This window comes from Staurois parvus, unplaced genomic scaffold (assembly GCF_062004578.1).
Source record: "Staurois parvus isolate SC_StPar_1 unplaced genomic scaffold, SC_StPar_1.0 ptg000122l, whole genome shotgun sequence".
In the NCBI taxonomy this organism is placed as follows: domain Eukaryota; kingdom Metazoa; phylum Chordata; class Amphibia; order Anura; family Ranidae; genus Staurois; species Staurois parvus.
The window spans coordinates 7,858,269-7,874,931 of NW_028317918.1; the positions used below are offsets into that span (position 1 = coordinate 7,858,269).

The following is a 16,663-nucleotide window of genomic DNA, read 5'->3' on the forward strand; positions in this document are numbered from 1 at the left end:
TATTGTATTTTGTATTCTTTTCACCCTTTGTTCTGTGCTTCGAAAAAGCTTTATTAAAGTTCTGGTAAAAAATGCATTAAATCCAGTAAAACCGATCAATTATTCTGTTTCTTCAAATGCCCCTAAAAATATAATTACACTTTAAATTTTCATGTCTTCATATTGCTATCAGCTTAAAGAGTAGATGCAAAAGAAAACTAGGGGTATATCCATCCATTCAATTCTGTACAATTATTTATGTTATTAAGAGAGGTGTTTAGGGCTTTTGAAAAGTGAACTAACAATGCATTTGGAAGTATTGAAGGGTCATGTTTAGAACTGTGGAGTTATGTTTTCATGCTACATTTGCTCAGCTTTTGCAGCCAAAAGGCTTTAATATTTGAACCCTTGATATTGGCCTGCTCTGTCCACCACTTCCAGCAGTTATCAATTCTGAAAATACTCAAGGGTATATGTGTTATTAATCACTTCTTCTGTTGGAAGGAGCTGAATATTTTAACAGTTGCTTGGCTCTAACAAAGCACATTGGGTATAAATTTAAGATCCTCTTTCATTGAGTTTGAACCCATGAAGCTATTAGAAAATGAAAGCTCTGCTTATTTTAAGCCTTATCGTCGAGTGCTACGCTCTTCACTCATTTAACATCAGGTATTTACCAAAATGTATTATGTAGTTTGATTAGAAAAATTTACCTTGTGGAAGAGTACTATATTCACTTGGATATTGGTAGCCCTTAGACTTTGTTATGTGTATAAGGCTGGTGCCTGAGGGATGTTTAAAACAAAGTATGTTCTGATCCCAACATCTCCAAACACTTTTGCTAATGCCTGAACTAGCAATCCGGAAAAGGTACGATTTACCAGAAGCCTGCTAGGAATGAGAGCATTAAAAAGGCTGGTATAAACATCAGTGACCAATGAATAAGCTCTCTTTTAATGAAACTGCTAAATTCTCAGCAGCCTGAGCTCGGTCCTTAACAATTTAATCTGCTGATTTAGTAAAGCCAATTCTTATTATTTAGTTTTTAAAGTATTCTTATGTCAGTGGGGGTATATATATATATATATATATATATATAATGTATAAATATTATTTGTAAAGTGCGAACTGTTGGTGCTATATAAATCCTGTATAATAATATATAGCCCCTTTCACAGGAAGGCTCCCACTACTGACTGCTGTGACCCTTTTGCAGTACAATAAATACAAATGTGGTGCATTAGCACCTCAGGCCACAGGCTATGCACCACTGTTGCAGTTTATATGATGCATACATATTTTAATATAATTTGAAGTTTTCTTTGATCACAACCATTTACTGAGCTTACAATTCTACTCATTGACTTCTTCCAGGGAATGTGGCATAAGGCCATTGCTTTAATTGTCTTTTTATCGGGGGTTAGGGATATGGAGTACAGTCATTTGAATAAAGGTATTTTTTGATTCATTGATTTCATGCATTTATTTTTGAATTTGGATTTATTGAGTATTTATTTTGGGGGATACCCAAAGCTCTCTATGTATTGTACTTATTATGGTATGTGACCAGTCTTTTTTTTGAGACCTGGTTGCATTGCAGCTGTAACCAGTTAGACTCTATATCCGTTTCTGGATCTAATATGGGGTGTCCATCAAAAGGAAACAATGGGAAACAAGTTTTTATCTATTTTCTGAGAAATCTCAGTGCAATAGATCTAATGTCTTGTTAATGCTCTAGTCTGCAAAAAAAATAATGCAGAGATAAAATAATTGGATTCCTTGAGATATCACTTTTAGTCCTGGTGACAATGGTTAAAAGGAAAATAAAAAGTGGGAATCTCCCTAACAAGGAGTTAAAACCTGGAAGGGGTTCTAGTTCCTTATAACTCAATCAAAACCTACAAAAAGTTTAGGCTTTGGGTACACTTTAAGATTTCCTTAGTATGCCCTACTAATGTTTAATAGTTCCATTATTTTAATATATTTGAACATTTTTGTGTGGCAGCTTTATGAAGGGCAAGAAGGACAGCCCAGTCAGCAGAATGCTTAAGCAGAACCTTTTACTTTCCTGTAAATTGCGCTCATATATTTTATTGTTCAATAAGTAAAACAAACAATACTCCATTTCCTTCTTAAAACACTTGGAATGTGAATATAAATGAGTTTACTTTGCATCTCTATAAGGTGCAGAGAGTTTCATCATACATTTTTCACATTCTCCGTTTTAAACAGGTCAAAACATCTGTCATGCATGAGGTAGGAAAACGGTTCTAGCTAATAAATTTGTGTCAGGATTCTTAGTTAACACCACGTTTCATACATCTCGAGTGCCGTACCTGCATAGGTAATGAGATCAATGCTAAATGCAACGACGAGATTCAGGATGACAAATGGAAGTTATAAAAGGAGCATTACTTAGAATGCTGAATGTTTAAGTATTAAATCCACACCTGCACATTGGGGCCTGTCAGTTTCCTTTCACCATTTTAAAACGATTTTAGATATAATAGTTTTAATGATCCTGCAGCCTATTGCTTCAATTATTAGTCAGAATAAGAAACCAAATGATCATATATATTTTTTTTTCTGACATTATCAATAGACAGACATTGGTTATGTCCATAAAAAGCACAAGGTGGCTCAAGTAAAATTGTGGTCAATGAAAAGTGAAGTGGTTGCTTCTTATAATCCAATTTTTTTATTTTGAAATAACATCTTGTGCCTGGTGCTATAATCCCCAAATGATCTTTTAACTATGTCATTTCTTTCCTTCTTTTAGTGCTTGGTTCATGTATTATTTGTGACTTTATGATCCTGATGTAATTTTATTTCTACAGCACTGATGTACTGAACCTCTTATATTAACCATTGGTTATCTTTTGTTTGGTCATTTTTTTATGACTATGCCCCCTATGAAGGGACATTTTGAACTTCCCCTGTTTGTGCACTTTTATGTTATTGTGACAAAATAAAATCTGTTGAGAAGTGAACCACCAAGTCCTGGATAGATTCATGTCCAGTGGTCCTTTTTCCCTTGTAAGGCACTCTGTTGCTTTATTAAAAAATGAGAACAAGGCATTCCCTGCAAAGGAAAGGGTGAATACTTACTTTGGCATTTCCAACACTAAAGATATTTGTGCTGGTTGCCTGGTCCCCCACTATGGGCTGTGGCTCCTTCTGCTGGGCCCCAACATCACTACTGTGTCCTACACATTCCTTTGCAAGGTTTAGTTTTATATAGTAGTGGCAGAGTCATTTTAAGAGAGACCATATTTTACATTTAATGAAGGGATATGCATGTTCTCCATCTGGCGGTTCTACATACATCTGTCAAACAGGGAAGTTGGCACTATCATATTAGAAAAATGCAACGTAATGTGTTTTTCATTTTCATTTGGGCTGCTTTTATGGGACAAATAATATTTGATCTATGAAAGAATGGTGTGGTGCTCATATTCGTTATGTAAAATGTTCTTTGTAGAACCCCAGGTCCCTCTGTACTTCTAAGCTGCCCCTTCCCCCAAGTCAGCAAACCTAAGCAATAAATCACAAGATGGCACTACCTCTTACCATCAGATATATTGTTGAATGTAGCACCCTTCACCCCTTTTACAGGCACCATACTTTAATGACTGCTTTGAAAAAGGATCAAACAAACTAATGTGTTTTTTTTTTTTAAATAAAAGTCTATTTTATGTACCATTGGTGAGGTGGCCCTTCACTTTACCCTTTGGAGACACAGTTTGTGAGAGATCGTTGACTCTTGTCACTGGACCAAATGTCCTCATTGAAAGACTTTCCCTCTATTTATGTTACGAAAAATTCAACATCTTGAATTTCCTTTTGCTTAATTTCCCATGGCAGTGATCACCAAAAACAAACAGAAAAGGTGAATCTGCACAGTGGGTCCATAGACAGCAGTAATGAGAAGGGATTAAAGCAATAAAAAAACACACACTTTAATCAGTGCAGAGCACAGTAGACCCTTCTTAACCACTTCCCATCCATCCCATGTATATAAACGGCTGGACTGGGAGCGCGCGGCACCATGATCTGGTGCCCTCTGTTTCCTCCAGACACAGTGGAACACCGATCGCTGTACGGGACCTCTGTGTGAGGTCCCGATCATGTGATCACTGATTGGCCAATCAGTGATCACATGAACAGTAGTAAACAAGATGTCACTTCCTGACATCATTGCTTACTACGTGTGAAATCTGTGATTGATCACAGAGGTCACATGGTACAAGGCTATTCACAACAGCCTTGTACCATGTGACAATCACAGCTCGCACAGTGTTCCTCAATGCCTGCAAGAAAGCAGCCAGAGAGAAGGAGACATTATTGCTTCTACAGCCTCTATGTGGGTAAAAGCAATCAATGTAAAAAAAAAAATAAAAATAAAAAAAAATTTTCATCACCCCCCACAAGTAGTACAGTGTCACTATGGTGACATTTAGAGATGAGCGAATCGAACTCGGCGAAGTGGAATTCGTTTCGAATATTAGAAAAATTTCGATTCGCGCTGAATCCGAAAATTAGCAGACTTCGGATGCGCGAATCAAAATTTTTCCAAAAATGGCGGCGACATGTGCGGCGACGGAGCAGGGATCTCTGGGAAGGCGCGCAGACAAGGCGCGCTGACCCATAATGCATTCATTCATGACATGTGATCGCATTAGCCAATCAGCAGCCAGCCAGCACTGTGTAATGGTGGAGCTATAAATTGCGGCCATCTTACAATTCTCCATTTGCCTCTGGTCATTCAAGAGAGACAGATCTCTCTGTATTAGGGACACAGAATCGTTACTTAGGGACACAGAACCGTTACTTAGGGACACAGAACCGTTACTTAGGGACACAGAATCGTTACTTAGTGACACAGAACCGTTACTTAGGGACACAGAACCGTTACTTAGGGACACAGAACTGTTACTTAGGGACACACAATCGTTACTTAGGGACACAGAACCGTTACTTAGGGACACAGAACCGTTACTTAGGGACACAGAATTGTTACTCAGGGACAGACACAGAATTGTTACTGAGGGACACAGAATTGTTACTGAGGGACACAGATTTGTTACTGAGGGACACAGAATTGTTACTGAGGGACACAGAATTGTTACTCAGGGACAGACACAGAATTGTTACTCAGGGACAGACACAGAATTGTTACTCAGGGACAGACACAGAATTGTTACTGAGGGACACAGAATTGTTACTGAGGGACACAGAATTGTTACTCAGGGACAGACACAGAATTGTTACTCAGGGACAGACACAGAATTGTTACTGAGGGACACAGAATTGTTACTGAGGGACACAGAATTGTTACTCAGGGACAGACACAGAATTGTTACTCAGGGACACAGAATTGTTACTGAGGGACACAGAATTGTTACCGAGGGACACAGAATTGTTACTGAGGGACACAGAATTGTTACTGAGGGACACAGAATTGTTACTCAGGGACAGACACAGAATTGTTACTGAGGGACACAGAATTGTTACTGAGGGACACAGAATTGTTATTGAGGGACACAGAATTGTTACTCAGGGACACAGAATTGTTACTCAGGGACACAGAATTGTTACTCAGGGACAGACACAGAATTGTTACTGAGGGACACAGAATTGTTACTCAGGGACAGACACACAATTGTTACTCAGGGACAGACACAGAATTGTTACTGAGGGACACAGAATTGTTACTCAGGGACACAGAATTGTTACTCAGGGACACAGAATTGTTACTCAGGGACACAGAATTGTTACTCAGGGACACAGAATTGTTACTCTGGGACAGACACAGAATTGTTACTGAGGGACACAGAATTGTTACTCAGGGACCGACACAGAATTGTTACTGAGGGACACAGAATTGTTACTGAGGGACACAGAATTGTTACTCAGGGACACAGAATTGTTACTCAGGGACACAGAATTGTTACTCAGGGACAGACACAGAATTGTTACTGAGGGACACAGAATTGTTACTGAGGGACACAGAATTGTTACTCAGGGACACAGAATTGTTACTCAGGGACAGACACAGAATTGTTACTGAGGGACACAGAATTGTTACTGAGGGACACAGAATTGTTACTCAGGGACAGACACAGAATTGTTACTGAGGGACACAGAATTGTTACTCAGGGACAGACACAGAATTGTTACTGAGGGACACAGAATTGTTACTGAGGGACACAGAATTGTTACTGAGGGACACAGAATTGTTACTCGGGGACACAGAATTGTTACTGAGGGACACAGAATTGTTACTGAGGGACACAGAATTGTTACTCAGGGACAGACACAGAATTGTTACTGAGGGACACAGAATTGTTACTGAGGGACACAGAATTGTTACTGAGGGACACAGAATTGTTACTCAGGGACAGACACAGAATTGTTACTGAGGGACACAGAATTGTTACTGAGGGACACAGAATTGTTACTGAGGGACACAGAATTGTTACTGAGGGACACAGAATTGTTACTCAGGGACACAGAATTGTTACTCAGGGACAGACACAGAATTGTTACTGAGGGACACAGAATTGTTACTGAGGGACACAGAATTGTTACTGAGGGACACAGAATTGTTACTCAGGGACACAGAATTGTTACTCAGGGACAGACACAGAATTGTTACTGAGGGACACAGAATTGTTACTCAGGGACAGACACAGAATTGTTACTGAGGGACACAGAATTGTTACTGAGGGACACAGAATTGTTACTGAGGGACACAGAATTGTTACTGAGGGACACACAATTGTTACTGAGGGACACAGAATTGTTACTCGGGGACACAGAATTGTTACTCGGGGACACAGAACTGTTACTCAGGGACAGACACAGAATTGTTACTGAGGGACACAGAATTGTTACTGAGGGACACAGAATTGTTACTGAGGGACACAGAATTGTTACTCAGGGACACAGAATTGTTACTCAGGGACAGACACAGAATTGTTACTGAGGGACACAGAATTGTTACTGAGGGACACAGAATTGTTACTCAGGGACACACAATTGTTACTCAGGGACACAGAATTGTTACTGAGGGACACAGAATTGTTACTCAGGGACACAGAATTGTTACTCAAGGACAGACACAGAATTGTTACTGAGGGACACAGAATTGTTACTCAGGGACACAGAATCGTTGAATTAAAGAGTATGTCAGACAACATGCAGAGGAGTGGCAGAGGAGGCAATGTTTTAGGAGCGAGCAGACGTGGCAGCAGAGATAGGGGTCGAGGCAGCACTAGTCGCAGCCAGAGGCCAGTGCTCCCGGTGTCATCCAGCGGTCGTGTCTCCACCGACAACCCTGCCGTCATCGATTGATTGGCTCGGTCATCTTCCTCTTCCCAGGTCACCTCTGACACCTACAGCCAACGGTCGGTGGGTACGTCAGACACAACCGTTAGTTGGCATGGCCCGGGAGCAAGCCCACTGAAATCACGTGTCCTCTACCTGCCCCTGTCCTTTGGTGTTCCCTCACCAAGCGAAGTATCGCATGCTGTGGGCTCAGCCCCACTGTACAGTGAGGAAGAGCTAACAGAGGGCGGTCAGGAACGGGGGGAGACATCCGCCTCTTCAGCAGCCAGGCGAAGAAGTACTGGCGAGGAGAGTGGCTCGGTAGCCGGTCTAGAGACAGGTCTGTCTCCTGACCCACACGCAGCCGAGGGGGCTAGTAGTGAGGCGGAGACCCTAATTGATGATGATGATGAGGCTGATCGCACTTGGCAGCCTCGTCGTCATCAGGCTATTGCTTCCGCATCATCAGGAGAAGAGGGTGCCAGCTTGGCAGCGAGCAAAACAGTCGGTGGGTTGCCCAGGAGGCAGCAGGGTCGCAGCAGTGTCAGTGGAGGCAAACGGCCACGGAGTAGAGCACCAGCTCCACTGCAGCCTACCACCACGGCCAGTAGTGGTGCCGGTGTGCACGGAGGAAGTAGCAGTCAGCCAGTGAGGAGTAGCGGGGGCAAAGTTTCCTACTGGGCGGTCTGGCAATTTTTCGTCAAGCCGCCCGAGGAAGTAAACGTAGCCGTATGTCGACTATGTGGCCAGAAAGTCAAGCGTGGCCAGGGGGCCCATGTTGGGACTACAGCGTTGCGGCAGCATATGCAGCGTCGCCATTTGGTGGCCTGGGAAAACCGTGTTAAAGATACGGCGATTCTGCCTGCCCCAGCCCCCGCTCCATCACCCGCTCCGTTACTTGCTCCGTCACCCGACGTCAATCGCCCTCTATCAGCCAGTCAAGGCTCCAACACCTCTGCTGAGGGGAGTTGTCGCTGGTTGGCATCTTCCGCTCGTTCAGATGCTCCTTCTCCTGCTACTCCTCTTCACGTATTCCGTCAGCAGTCTTTCTTGGAATCCGTTTCCAAGAGACAACAGTTTGCAAGCACGCACCCGACGGTGCAGAAGCTGAACGTCCTCCTGTCCAAGTTGCTAGTGCTGCAGTCCCTCCCTTTCCAAGTGGTGGACTCAGCACCTTTCCGAGAAATGATGGCTTGTGCCGCGCCGCGGTGGAGAGTGCCAAGCCGGGATTTCTTCGCCAAAAAGGCAGTGCCAGCCCTGCATTCACATGTAGAAGAGATGGTGGGCCAGTCTTTGAGCATGTCGGTCTCTGCCAAAGTGCACGGCAGCGCCGACGTGTGGAGCTGTAACTACGGTCAGGGACAGTACATGTCATTTACGGCCCACTGGGTGAACGTGGTGCCGGCACAGCCGCACCAGCAACTTGGACAGGTCACGCCGCTTTTGCCTCCACGTTTGCACGTCCTTGGTCCGGCAAAGATGTCCGCCTCTACCACCTCTTCTTCCGCCGTGTCCTCAGCCGCCACCCCCGTGCCAAGTCCCATTACCCGACCGGCATATCACATGTGCAGGGCGCAACGGTGTCACGCTGTGCTGCACCTGGTATGCCTTGGCGAACGTAGTCACACAGGGGAGGAACTTCTGAGTGTAATGAACAGAGAAATCGACAGATGGCTGTCTCCGCGCAAACTGAAAATCGGAACCATGTTGACCGACAACGGAAAGAACATGGTGTCTGCTCTGCGTCAAGGAAGTTTGTGCCATGCGCCATGCATGGCTCACGTGTTCAATCTGGTTGTCAAGCGGTTCCTAAAATCCACCATCCCACTGCAAGACATCCTTAAAATGTCACGTAAACTTTGCATGCATTTCAGCCATTCCTACACCGCAAAGCACACCCTCCTTGAGCTGCAGCGGCAGAACGGAATTCCACAGCATCGCCTGATCTGCGACGTTGCAACAAGGTGGAATTCAACCCTACACATGTTAGACCGCCTTTACGAACAGCGAAAGGCCATCACCGATTTCCTGATGTTACAAGCGGATAAAGGTACTCCCCTGTGTAACTTCGATGTCAGCCATTGGCAGCTCATGCGTGACACCTGCCGCTTGCTCAGGCCCTTTGAGGAGGCCACGCTATTCGTGAGTCGGCAGGACTATGGGATGAACGACGTCATTCCTCTGTTGCACGTCCTGGAACAAATGCTGTTAACAATGGCTGGTCAGGGTGCGGTAGACGTGGTGCACAGATCTCAACGCCACATGACCCCTGTGGGGGCAGGACAGGAAGAAGAGGAGGAGGTAGAGGAGGACATTTGTGCTCAGGAATTATTGAGTGAAATGGGTGGTTTTTCCACTCAGCGGACAGGAGTGGAGGAGCAGGAGCATATGGTAGAGGAGGAGGAGGAGGAGACAGAGGACCCAGACGCACCGTGGCAGTATGCTGTGGAGATGGAGGCAGGGATGACTTTTGGCTGTCCACCTTGTTGGACCCTCGCTACCGTTCAAAAATGGTGGACTTTTTCACACCTGCTGAGAGGGAGGCCAAAATAACGTACTATAAAAACCACCTATGTACTCAGTTGGTCTCTGCCTTTCTGCGCCAACGTCCATCCTCAGACACTGTGGGCCCTGTGCGCTCGCGTTCCGCTGCCATGGCAGCAGGGGAGGGGTGGGGTGGTAGGAGCAGTGGCAGCTCCACCAGCAGCGGCTGCCACAGTCTGCAGTCGATGATGAGTAGCTTTCTTCACCAGCGCAGTGAGGAAACTACTAACCAGCCGCAGCAGCAGCAGCATCAGGTGGACCTGGAGCAGGACCTCAAACAACAGGCTTGGGCCTACTTGGACAGCACCCTGCCAACCGAGGTAGACAATCCCCTTGACTACTGGGCAACGAAACTTGACCTTTGGCCCCAACTAGCTGAATTTGCCCTTGAAAGGCTGTCATGCCCGGCCAGTAGCGTGGCATCGGAGCGCGTGTTTAGTGCGGCAGGAGGTATTGTAACTCCGTGGAGGACACGACTGTCCACCCAAAGTGTGGAGAGACTCACGTTTGTGAAAATGAATCAGGCGTGGATTAGTCTGGATTTCAAACCACCAGTTCCTGACACAACTGACTAAATCCGCCATGAATCATGCCCCAAACATGTGCCACTTTCAGGTCTCCTCACACTGCTGGTGTGTTCCATTTTGTCATAGGGTGCTGGCAGATTACGGGCCTCCCATTGCTGCTGCCAGGCCTGTAATCTGCCATGGGCCCCCGTACCGCCTCCTCATGCTGCTGCCAGGTCCAGAGTCTCTCATGGGTCCCTGTACGGCCTCCCATTGCTGCTGTCTCCATCGCCACACTCTGCCATGTGCCACTTTCAGGTCTCCTCACACTGCTGGTGGGTTCCATTTTGTCATAGGGTGCTGGCAGATTACGGGCCTCCCATTGCTGCTGCCAGGCCCGTAATCTGCCATGGGCCCCCGTACCGCCTCCTCATGCTGCTGCCAGGTCCAGAGTGTCTCATGGGTCCCTGTACGGCCTCCCATTGCTGCTGTCTCCATCGCCACACTCTGCCATGTGCCACTTTCAGGTCTCCTCACACTGCTGGTGTGTTCCATTTTGTCATAGGATGCTGGCAGATTACGGGCCTCCCATTGCTGCTGCCAGGCCTGTAATCTGCCATGGGCCCCCGTACCACCTCCTCATGCTGCTGCCAGGTCCAGAGTCTCTCATGGGTCCCTGTACGGCCTCCCATTGCTGCTGTCTCCATCGCCACACTGTGCCATGTGCCACTTTCAGGTCTCCTCACACTGCTGGTGGGTTCCATTTTGTCATAGGGTGCTGGCAGATTACGGGCCTCCCATTGCTGCTGCCAGGCCTGTAATCTGCCATGGGCCCCTGTACCGCCTCCTCATGCTGCTGCCAGGTCCAGAGTCTCTCATGGGTCCCTGTACGGCCTCCCATTGCTGCTGTCTCCATCGCCACACTCTGCCATGTGCCACTTTCAGGTCTCCTCACACTGCTGGTGGGTTCCATTTTGTCATAGGGTGCTGGCAGATTACGGGCCTCCCATTGCTGCTGCCAGGCCCGTAATCTGCCATGGGCCCCCGTACTGCCTCCTCATGCTGCTGCCAGGTCCAGAGTGTCTCATGGGTCCCTGTACGGCCTCCCATTGCTGCTGTCTCCATCGCCACACTCTGCCATGTGCCACTTTCAGGTCTCCTCACACTGCTGGTGTGTTCCATTTTGTCATAGGGTACTGGCAGATTACGGGCCTCCCATAGCTGCTGCCAGGCCCCTAATCTGCCATGGGCCCCTGTACTGCCTCCTCATGCTGCTGCCAGGTCCAGAGTCTCTCATGGGTCCCTGTACGGCCTCCCATTGCTGCTGTCTCCATCGCCACACTGTGCCATGTGCCAGTTTCAGGTCTCCTCACACTGCTGGTGGGTTCCATTTTGTCATAGGGTGCTGGCAGATTACGGGCCTCCCATTGCTGCTGCCAGGCCTGTAATCTGCCATGGGCCCCCGTACCGCCTCCTCATGCTGCTGCCAGGTCCAGAGTGTCTCATGGGTCCCTGTACGGCCTCCCATTGCTGCTGTCTCCATCGCCACACTCTGCCATGTGCCACTTTCAGGTCTCCTCACACTGCTGGTGTGTTCCATTTTGTCATAGGGTGCTGGCAGATTACGGGCCTCCCATTGCTGCTGCCAGGCCCGTAATCTGCCATGGGCCCCCGTACCGCCTCCTCATGCTGCTGCCAGGTCCAGAGTCTCTCATGGGTCCCTGTACGGCCTCCCATTGCTGCTTTCTCCATCGCCACACTCTGCCATGTGCCACTTTCAGGTCTCCTCACACTGCTGGTGTGTTCCATTTTGTCATAGGGTGCTGGCAGATTACGGGCCTCCCATTGCTGCTGCCAGGCCTGTAATCTGCCATGGGCCCCTGTACCGCCTCCTCATGCTGCTGCCAGGTCCAGAGTCTCTCATGGGTCCCTGTACGGCCTCCCATTGCTGCTGTCTCCATCGCCACACTCTGCCATGTGCCACTTTCAGGTCTCCTCACACTGCTGGTGTGTTCCATTTTGTCATAGGATGCTGGCAGATTACGGGCCTCCCATTGCTGCTGCCAGGCCTGTAATCTGCCATGGGCCCCTGTACCGCCTCCTCATGCTGCTGCCAGGTCCAGAGTGTCTCATGGGTCCCTGTACGGCCTCCCATTGCTGCTGTCTCCATCGCCACACTCTGCCATGTGCCACTTTCAGGTATCCTCACACTGCTGGTGTGTTCCATTTTGTCATAGGATGCTGGCAGATTACGGGCCTTCCATTGCTGCTGCCAGGCCTGTAATCTGCCATGGGCCCCTGTACCGCCTCCTCATGCTGCTGCCAGGTCCAGAGTCTCTCATGGGTCCCTGTACGGCCTCCCATTGCTGCTGTCTCCATCGCCACACTCTGCCATGTGCCACTTTCAGGTCTCCTCACACTGCTGGTGGGTTCCATTTTGTCATAGGGTGCTGGCAGATTACGGGCCTCCCATTGCTGCTGCCAGGCCCGTAATCTGCCATGGGCCCCCGTACCGCCTCCTCATGCTGCTGCCAGGTCCAGAGTGTCTCATGGGTCCCTGTACGGCCTCCCATTGCTGCTGTCTCCATCGCCACACTCTGCCATGTGCCACTTTCAGGTCTCCTCACACTGCTGGTGTGTTCCATTTTGTCATAGGGTACTGGCAGATTACGGGCCTCCCATAGCTGCTGCCAGGCCCCTAATCTGCCATGGGCCCCTGTACTGCCTCCTCATGCTGCTGCCAGGTCCAGAGTCTCTCATGGGTCCCTGTACGGCCTCCCATTGCTGCTGTCTCCATCGCCACACTGTGCCATGTGCCAGTTTCAGGTCTCCTCACACTGCTGGTGGGTTCCATTTTGTCATAGGGTGCTGGCAGATTACGGGCCTCCCATTGCTGCTGCCAGGCCTGTAATCTGCCATGGGCCCCCGTACCGCCTCCTCATGCTGCTGCCAGGTCCAGAGTGTCTCATGGGTCCCTGTACGGCCTCCCATTGCTGCTGTCTCCATCGCCACACTCTGCCATGTGCCACTTTCAGGTCTCCTCACACTGCTGGTGTGTTCCATTTTGTCATAGGGTGCTGGCAGATTACGGGCCTCCCATTGCTGCTGCCAGGCCCGTAATCTGCCATGGGCCCCCGTACCGCCTCCTCATGCTGCTGCCAGGTCCAGAGTCTCTCATGGGTCCCTGTACGGCCTCCCATTGCTGCTTTCTCCATCGCCACACTCTGCCATGTGCCACTTTCAGGTCTCCTCACACTGCTGGTGTGTTCCATTTTGTCATAGGGTGCTGGCAGATTACGGGCCTCCCATTGCTGCTGCCAGGCCTGTAATCTGCCATGGGCCCCTGTACCGCCTCCTCATGCTGCTGCCAGGTCCAGAGTCTCTCATGGGTCCCTGTACGGCCTCCCATTGCTGCTGTCTCCATCGCCACACTCTGCCATGTGCCACTTTCAGGTCTCCTCACACTGTTGGTGTGTTCCATTTTGTCATAGGATGCTGGCAGATTACGGGCCTCCCATTGCTGCTGCCAGGCCTGTAATCTGCCATGGGCCCCTGTACCGCCTCCTCATGCTGCTGCCAGGTCCAGAGTGTGTCATGGGTCCCTGTACGGCCTCCCATTGCTGCTGTCTCCATCGCCACACTCTGCCATGTGTCACTTTCAGGTCTCCTCACACTGCTGGTGGGTTCCATTTTGTCATAGGGTGCTGGCAGATTACGGGCCTCCCATTGCTGCTGCCAGGCCCGTAATCTGCCATGGGCCCCCGTACCGCCTCCTCATGCTGCTGCCAGGTCCAGAGTGTGTCATGGGTCCCTGTACGGCCTCCCATTGCTGCTGTCTCCATCGCCACACTCTGCCATGTGCCACTTTCAGGTCTCCTCACACTGCTGGTGGGTTCCATTTTGTCATAGGGTGCTGGCAGATTACGGGCCTCCCATTGCTGCTGCCAGGCCCGTAATCTGCCATGGGCCCCCGTACCGCCTCCTCATGCTGCTGCCACGTCCAGAGTGTCTCATGGGTCCCTGTACGGCCTCCCATTGCTGCTGTCTCCATCGCCACACTCTGCCATGTGCCACTTTCAGGTCTCCTCACACTGCTGGTGTGTTCCATTTTGTCATAGGGTGCTGGCAGATTACGGGCCTCCCATTGCTGCTGCCAGGCCTGTAATCTGCCATGGGCCCCCGTACCGCCTCCTCATGCTGCTGCCAGGTCCAGAGTCTCTCATGGGTCCCTGTACGGCCTCCCATTGCTGCTGTCTCCATCGCCACACTCTGCCATGTGCCACTTTCAGGTCTCCTCACACTGCTGGTGTGTTCCATTTTGTCATAGGATGCTGGCAGATTACGGGCCTCCCATTGCTGCTGCCAGGCCTGTAATCTGCCATGGGCCCCTGTACCGCCTCCTCATGCTGCTGCCAGGTCCAGAGTGTCTCATGGGTCCCTGTACGGCCTCCCATTGCTGCTGTCTCCATCGCCACACTCTGCCATGTGCCACTTTCAGGTATCCTCACACTGCTGGTGTGTTCCATTTTGTCATAGGATGCTGGCAGATTACGGGCCTTCCATTGCTGCTGCCAGGCCTGTAATCTGCCATGGGCCCCTGTACCGCCTCCTCATGCTGCTGCCAGGTCCAGAGTCTCTCATGGGTCCCTGTACGGCCTCCCATTGCTGCTGTCTCCATCGCCACACTGTGCCATGTGCCACTTTCAGGTCTCCTCACACTGCTGGTGGGTTCCATTTTGTCATAGGGTGCTGGCAGATTACGGGCCTCCCATTGCTGCTGCCAGGCCCGTAATCTGCCATGGGCCCCCGTACCGCCTCCTCATGCTGCTGCCAGGTCCAGAGTGTCTCATGGGTCCCTGTACGGCCTCCCATTGCTGCTGTCTCCATCGCCACACTCTGCCATGTGCCACTTTCAGGTCTCCTCACACTGCTGGTGTGTTCCATTTTGTCATAGGGTACTGGCAGATTACGGGCCTCCCATAGCTGCTGCCAGGCCCCTAATCTGCCATGGGCCCCTGTACTGCCTCCTCATGCTGCTGCCAGGTCCAGAGTCTCTCATGGGTCCCTGTACGGCCTCCCATTGCTGCTGTCTCCATCGCCACACTGTGCCATGTGCCAGTTTCAGGTCTTCTCACACTGCTGGTGGGTTCCATTTTGTCATAGGGTGCTGGCAGATTACGGGCCTCCCATTGCTGCTGCCAGGCCTGTAATCTGCCATGGGCCCCCGTACCGCCTCCTCATGCTGCTGCCAGGTCCAGAGTGTCTCATGGGTCCCTGTACGGCCTCCCATTGCTGCTGTCTCCATCGCCACACTCTGCCATGTGCCACTTTCAGGTCTCCTCCCACTGCTGGTGTGTTCCATTTTGTCATAGGGTGCTGGCAGATTACGGGCCTCCCATTGCTGCTGCCAGGCCCGTAATCTGCCATGGGCCCCCGTACCGCCTCCTCATGCTGCTGCCAGGTCCAGAGTCTCTCATGGGTCCCTGTACGGCCTCCCATTGCTGCTTTCTCCATCGCCACACTCTGCCATGTGCCACTTTCAGGTCTCCTCACACTGCTGGTGTGTTCCATTTTGTCATAGGGTGCTGGCAGATTACGGGCCTCCCATTGCTGCTGCCAGGCCTGTAATCTGCCATGGGCCCCTGTACCGCCTCCTCATGCTGCTGCCAGGTCCAGAGTCTCTCATGGGTCCCTGTACGGCCTCCCATTGCTGCTGTCTCCATCGCCACACTCTGCCATGTGCCACTTTCAGGTCTCCTCACACTGTTGGTGTGTTCCATTTTGTCATAGGATGCTGGCAGATTACGGGCCTCCCATTGCTGCTGCCAGGCCTGTAATCTGCCATGGGCCCCTGTACCGCCTCCTCATGCTGCTGCCAGGTCCAGAGTGTGTCATGGGTCCCTGTACGGCCTCCCATTGCTGCTGTCTCCATCGCCACACTCTGCCATGTGCCACTTTCAGGTCTCCTCACACTGCTGGTGGGTTCCATTTTGTCATAGGGTGCTGGCAGATTACGGGCCTCCCATTGCTGCTGCCAGGCCCGTAATCTGCCATGGGCCCCCGTACCGCCTCCTCATGCTGCTGCCAGGTCCAGAGTGTGTCATGGGTCCCTGTACGGCCTCCCATTGCTGCTGTCTCCATCGCCACACTCTGCCATGTGCCACTTTCAGGTCTCCTCACACTGCTGGTGGGTTCCATTTTGTCATAGGGTGCTGGCAGATTACGGGCCTCCCATTGCTGCTGCCAGGCCCGTAATCTGCCATGGGCCCCCGTACCGCCTCCTCATGCTGCTGCCACGTCCAGAG

At 50.0% G+C, this 16,663-nt stretch overlaps 1 protein-coding gene across 1 annotated transcript in view; it reads left to right on the forward strand.

The window, feature by feature from the left end:
• The first annotated feature begins 583 nt into the window (after nt 1-583).
• Nucleotides 584-16,663, forward strand: part of LOC149467138 (UPF0462 protein C4orf33 homolog) — a 136,604-nt gene continuing 120,524 nt past the window's right edge. Inside the window, exon 1 of the mRNA XM_089672211.1 lies at nt 584-648. Within this exon, the coding sequence (XP_089528337.1) occupies nt 584-648 (65 nt within the window). The remainder of the gene's footprint in view (nt 649-16,663) is intronic.